The 6002-nt window shown below is 38.9% G+C and overlaps 1 protein-coding gene across 2 annotated transcripts in view; it reads left to right on the top strand.

The window, feature by feature from the left end:
- The window catches only part of adgra2 (adhesion G protein-coupled receptor A2), a 94051-nt gene extending 88710 nt beyond the window's left edge, over positions 1–5341 (top strand). The window contains exons 18-19 of one of the 2 annotated variants that reach the window (XM_051903311.1): positions 565–654; positions 1416–5341. In XM_051903311.1, coding sequence (XP_051759271.1) covers positions 565–654; positions 1416–2856 — 1531 coding nt within the window. In that variant the 3' untranslated portion in view covers positions 2857–5341. Of the gene's footprint in view, positions 1–63; positions 542–564; positions 655–1415 lie in introns of those variants that run through there. The other variant, XM_051903312.1, reaches the window with a different exon arrangement.
- The last annotated feature ends 661 nt before the right edge of the window (positions 5342–6002 follow it).

The raw sequence follows: 6002 nt of genomic DNA on the forward strand, positions 1-6002 counted from the left end.
TCCTCAAAGACATGTATGCAAATATATTCATTCTCCCTAGTCTGTGTTCTGTTTTTACCCCAGACCTCCATGTTCTCCACGTCCCCTGGGGAGGTCTGTCCAGATCCCACGCCTGCCTCCTGGGATAAATCTTGTTATTTTTCCTCTCTCTCCTTCACTGTCTGGAGCCCAGACTCGGCTCTTCATTGACAGACAGTGTCACAGAACTAGCCTAATGCATAGACCACACAAATTTCCTTTACGGCAAGCAAAGGGAACATCTGTAGGGAATATAACAGACAGCAGTGTCCATTGAGCAATTTTTTTGTATCTGATAATTAAAGTTTACCCAAAATTGAAATTCTGTCATCATTTACTCACCATAAAATTGTTCCAAACCTGTATGAATTTCTTTTTTCTGCTGAACACAAAAAGAAGTAAACGAACAGTAAATGAAACATAGGCTGTCCTTTATTTCTAAAATATTTTTTACATTTTTTTTATGATTAGTTATGTTGCCATGGTTAGCATTTGCAAAATGACCCCTAACAGTCTTCTTTTCTTTATCTCTGTTTCTCTTGGCAGGTTTTATTTGATAGCCGGCGGTGTCCCACTCATCATATGTGGCATCACTGCAGCTGTAAACATCAATAACTACGGAGACAACATTCCTTAGTGAGTACTGCGTTTATAAATATTAGGAAAACTTGTTTGCTCACGTCTAGCTTTAGATATTTATATTATCAACAACCTACCTAGTGCTAACATTAAAACACTGATTCTTGAGATAAAGGACAAAACACATCCCACACATTTACCTGTCAATAGTATGCAAAACTGTCCTGCATATTTATGCACATTATATACATGATATTTCTCTGTGTTCTTTAGATAATTTCCATCATTTTAAGTAGGTCCTATTATTAACTATTGACACCAAACAAAACAAACTGACTACTCTATTTAATACATTTTACATTTTTTATTACAATAAATATTTGCTATTACAGTACATATTTTGACATGACTCAAGAATCAGTATGGCTCTCACTTTACAGCAGCACAACTCGGGCATTGTACTGGATCTAGCTGCACTGAAATTAAAAGTATTTCATTTTGTATTCACCATGTTATATTTTTGTTATAGGTTTTATAGTGTTTTTGTCACATTAAAGTCTTACAGATAGACTGGCGACACTTAACATAATAATAAAATGAAATTGACTGAGGTCATACTCGTAGTTTTTTATTAGCTTCTGTTCTTTCTCTAACTGTCTGATACTTGATGCAGATTTATTACTCATGCTGGGCCACTCATTTACAGGCCCTTTAAAAAGTGTCTGTTTTGTATAGAGCTTGCTTTGTGTTTCTGTTATTTGACTAATTACCGCCTTTGCCCTCTCTGACCTTTTTCACTGTTCTTGACCTTTCGGCAGCTGCTGGTTGGTATGGCAACCCAGTTTCGGAGCTTTCTACATTCCAGCTGGATTGATCATTCTGGTGACCTGGATCTACTTCCTGTGCACTGCTTTCTGCCTGAGGCACCAAAACTTTGAGGAGTCCAAAGATCCTCCTTGTTCCGCCTCTGACCCCTCAACCTTACCAGAGAGTCAACCAGCACTCAGTGGCAGCACCAGTCTTCTCTCAACGGACTCTGTGGTGGGCCCAGTGCATGCTGGGACAACAGTGGAGGACCAGTACTCATTAAAGGTCCAGTGTTTGGCACTGGTGGCGACACAGTTTGTGTTTGTGGGGCTGTGGTGCTGCGGCGCTATGGCCGTTTGGCACGTGGATAGAGAGCGGAAACTCTTTAGCTGCCTGTATGGAGGAACGGCTACTGGATTAGGGATCTTCTTGGTGCTTCATCACTGTTTCAAGCGTTTGGATGTCCAGGCTGTGTGGCTAGGGTGTTGCCCCGGGTACCATCGTCCCCAACCAATGCCAGCCTATTCCCATCCCTGCACTGCTACCGTAGGCGTCCAGAGTGTCTCGGAAAGGGGCTCCCAAATTTTTGTAGGATGCCACCCACCGACGGACCCCAACAATTACTCTTCTTCTGCCAGGTCGTCATCTACTCAAAGTGGAACGACGAGCATTGCCGCTGGGCCTTGTAAACTCACCAACCTCCTCCAGGTGACGCAAGACAACGCGAACAACGCCGCCCGGGCACCGACGGGAACTAATACCAACACAAGCACAAGCACGGAGAACAACAAGCCAGCCAACAATCTGCTGCCCAGTCTAGTGCCTGTCCAGCAGCCTCAAAGGAGGAAGGCTTGTAGTCGAACCAAGGGTGGGAATACCCAATACCATCACAGAGGGGACCCTAGAGGGCACTACCGCCTCAAAGCTCTCAGAGCGGGTGGAGGAGGGAGCATGGGTGCTTTGGGACCCTCTGGGACAGAGCAATCAAACATCCACCTCCTACACAAACATGCTTCCAGTGAGAATGGAAGTCTACGGAATAGCCATTCAGAGAGCCAGAACGGCCTTCTGACAAATGGACGGCACAGAGGGGAGGGACTAGTGACGAGCCCTTCGGAAGGTAGTGATGGAGGTAGTAGTGGAAGTAGAAAACCTTTTCCACTGTTGCCTTCTATGGCAAGTAGGGCCGCCATGCAGCATAATGCTCAACGCCGTAGCGCTAGCAAAGACAATCTTAAATTGGCTGCCGCAGCTGAGAGAGAGTCGAAGCGAAGCTCGTTCCCACTAAACGTGACATCAAATGTCACTGCGACGGCTTCGTTGTCGACAGTTTCAGCACCAAATGGAACACTAAAGGGATCCGTGGTGGAACTGGACACTAGCGGAACTGACCAATCACAGGGTTCGGTTGGTATGAAGAGCAGGGTATGGAAGAGTGAAACAACTGTATAATAATGAGCTGCGGTTAGAGTTGAAAGACTTTTGAAAGTTTCTTGAAGGTGTGTACCTGTATGCTTAGAGCCAAAGCATGGATTTCTTTGTCCACAACCCTGCTGAATAAACTAGCTTAAACCAGCCAAAGATGGTTTGCTGGTCTTAGTTGGTCTGTTGGCTGGTTTTAGAGGAGTTTTGGACACTTTTCCGCCCAACTCAACACCAGCTTAGCCAGGCTGGGAGACCAGCTAAACCAGCTTAGCAGTGTTGTAGAACTCAAGAGCCTGCCTCCATGTTTTCATATGGCCTTGACTTGGATCCCAAAGCTGGTCTCGAGTACTACAACATTCCATATCTGCACAAGGTCTGTGTGACACTGATGCAAAACCAGGCTTCATTCAGCCCAATGACGCATATATACACTGTTTGAATTTGAATGGTTCAGACCCTCCTCAGGTCTCTGTCTCGGACAGTCTCGTCCAGTCACGAGTTCTACAACACTGCAGCTTAAGCTGGGTCAAATGAGTTTTTTTCAGCAGGGTAGAGAACCATTTGGCTCCTTCAATGATAAATCACCTATATTTGTAAGTTTCAAAAGCGTTCTGTGGTCTTGGAACCGTCCAACATGCAAAAAGCTAATGCTAAGCATGCTAATAAAGAGAGGTTATATGAAGAGTTATATACGAAGAAAGAGAAGGGGTGTGTATGCAAAACCTGACTCCTCTAAAAAGAGATTGGTGGAGGAGTTGGTGTGACAAAATATGCAAAATCGTTTGGTGTGCTTTTGTTTGCTTGTAATACCACTTAATCTAACAAACTGTTTGAACGCAATGAATATTTTAATATTGAATATGCCAAGGGATATGAACCTAAAGTTCAGCTGTTTTGATCTTTATGTTTCTGACTATGCATATCGATCAAGATGGAGGACGGTCTGCTTGTTCCCTAAATTTTTCTTTTTCAGTCCCGTTGTGTCTTTGTCTGTTGTGTTTTTATATACATTTTTTTTCATGCTATTTCATTTACATGTCTGTAAGAATGTACATTAAGTGTTATGTATGTATTGTTTGACCATTACAGTATTAATTCAACTCTCTGGCACTAATAAGCAGCTCTTGGCATCAGTCCGACACAAATATAGAAAACAAACGCTTGCCACAGATGAGCATCCATCCCTAACAATTCCATCCAATGTTACTTTGTAAATTGTCATTCTTGTTCTTCTGATGTTGTTGAGCAGGAAGTGAGCTATTGTTTTCAGTTTTTTAGAAAATAGGAACTATTTGGAAAATGTTGCTTCATAGTGCCCTCTATTGGGTCATTTCTGCCATTGATCAAATGCACTGATAATGAATGTTGTTGATGGACAAATTATGTAAAAAAAAAATGACAGCTTCTTTAGATTTCACTCAGAGTTACTAAGGGATTTTATAAGAAAGGGCAAGTGGTTTGTTCATACATGTTCTGTTGTAGTACCATGTGTAACATGGGCTTTTTAGCACTTGGTTCAGGTTATGGAGATAGCATTTGACATTCTTATAATTAATAACGTATTTATATTATACATATCAGTATTAATTTTTTGATGTAATTGTTTTTGTCATTATGCAATTTTGCGATGTCAGTATTTTACAGAGAATTGGTGGTTTTATAAACTCTGTTTTTAGTCTAAAAGCACACAATCACATCTTGTCCAACACGCTTTTTTTTTTTTTTTTTTTTTTTTTTTAAATAACACTTTTGTTCATTTCCAAGCATTGTTTATCCCACAAATGTTTAGCAACAAGGATTACTAAACTATCAGGAATTGTACTCCCTCTAATGATATGCAAAGATCTGTTGTCGGATAGCAAGGAATTTGTGATAAAAAATAATTATTTAAAAAGATCTTTTGTTTTTCAAGTGTTCAAATGTCTTTTTCTCATGAAAGCAAAGAATGGACAATCCCAACAAAAAGCCAAAGGGAAATTCAGATCTTCGCACTGACTGTTTTTTTTTTTTTTTTTCAATGCCCACAAGCTACCAGAATCTGACTGTAGTGCCATTATTTTTAGATTTCTCACATGATGACAAAGTCACAAGCAAAACACATTACCTGTCTTTAGCTTACACTTTGATTAAAGTAAAATGAATAACTTTAAAGTGTATTCAGGGATGTTTGTATGCCAAAGAAGCTCACAGTTTAACCTTTAAAGATGATCTTATTTGATATTGTGTAGCCTCCCATTTGTCTTTTACCCTTCAAGCCAGAAATCTCCTTTAAAACTGATAAATATTTAAAGACCACATATTGTAAGTCCTCAGTTTTCCCAAAATCACAAAGCATTTAATGTCATGATGATTTATGATTAATGTAGGTTAAATGTTGATTATGAAGGCTGATATATAGTGATCACTATCATGTCATTATTACAGATTTTATGTGCTATGATTTCAGTAGTTTTGAGTGCAAAGTGTCAACAACAAAAAACCTATTCAAATAATACATGAAATTTGTGGCCTACTCAAAGTTTGCCATGTATATGTAATATGTGTTTTCTCTTAAAAACAAAGGAAATTTACATTTTAAATGGCTTGTTTGTGCATAATGGTTTCATGTGACATTGTGATATTTGCATGAACAATTTTCTTTGCCTCTGGGTAGGCCTAGCTTCTGAGGGTCAGTATAAATTCAGTGTTATCCTAATTATTATTGAAATTATTAAAATCTTCCTTTTAATCTTCGTGATTACAATCAAAATATTATTGTTGACTGTCATCTCAAAGTTTAAAAGGGAGATTTCAATAATAAAATAAGTATTTATATTTTTGTCACTCACTTCAATATGAAAATGATAACATTTTTGTATCGATTTCAGTAATATATTTCCTATAGATGTTAAGATTGTGCCTTATCAATGACCTGATGCAAAATAAAAGTTTGGAAAAAAATGCCATAAAATTAAAATTATTTTACTTGGGTTTTTTTTTTTTTTTTTTTTTATGTTTCCGTATCATATGTGATCTAAATGAGAAAAATCTTAACCCAACGTATTTATTTGTCAATTACATAACTTCTGTTTCTATGTAATATGTAAATCGATAGTCCATAAGAAATAAAGCCAATCAAACGTGAGCCTTTTTATTGACACAAGCATTATCCTATCAGAGTGCGGTAGTTTAAA

The sequence above is a fragment of the Ctenopharyngodon idella genome, chromosome 8 (genome assembly GCF_019924925.1).
Source record: "Ctenopharyngodon idella isolate HZGC_01 chromosome 8, HZGC01, whole genome shotgun sequence".
Classification (NCBI taxonomy): Eukaryota; Metazoa; Chordata; class Actinopteri; order Cypriniformes; family Xenocyprididae; genus Ctenopharyngodon; species Ctenopharyngodon idella.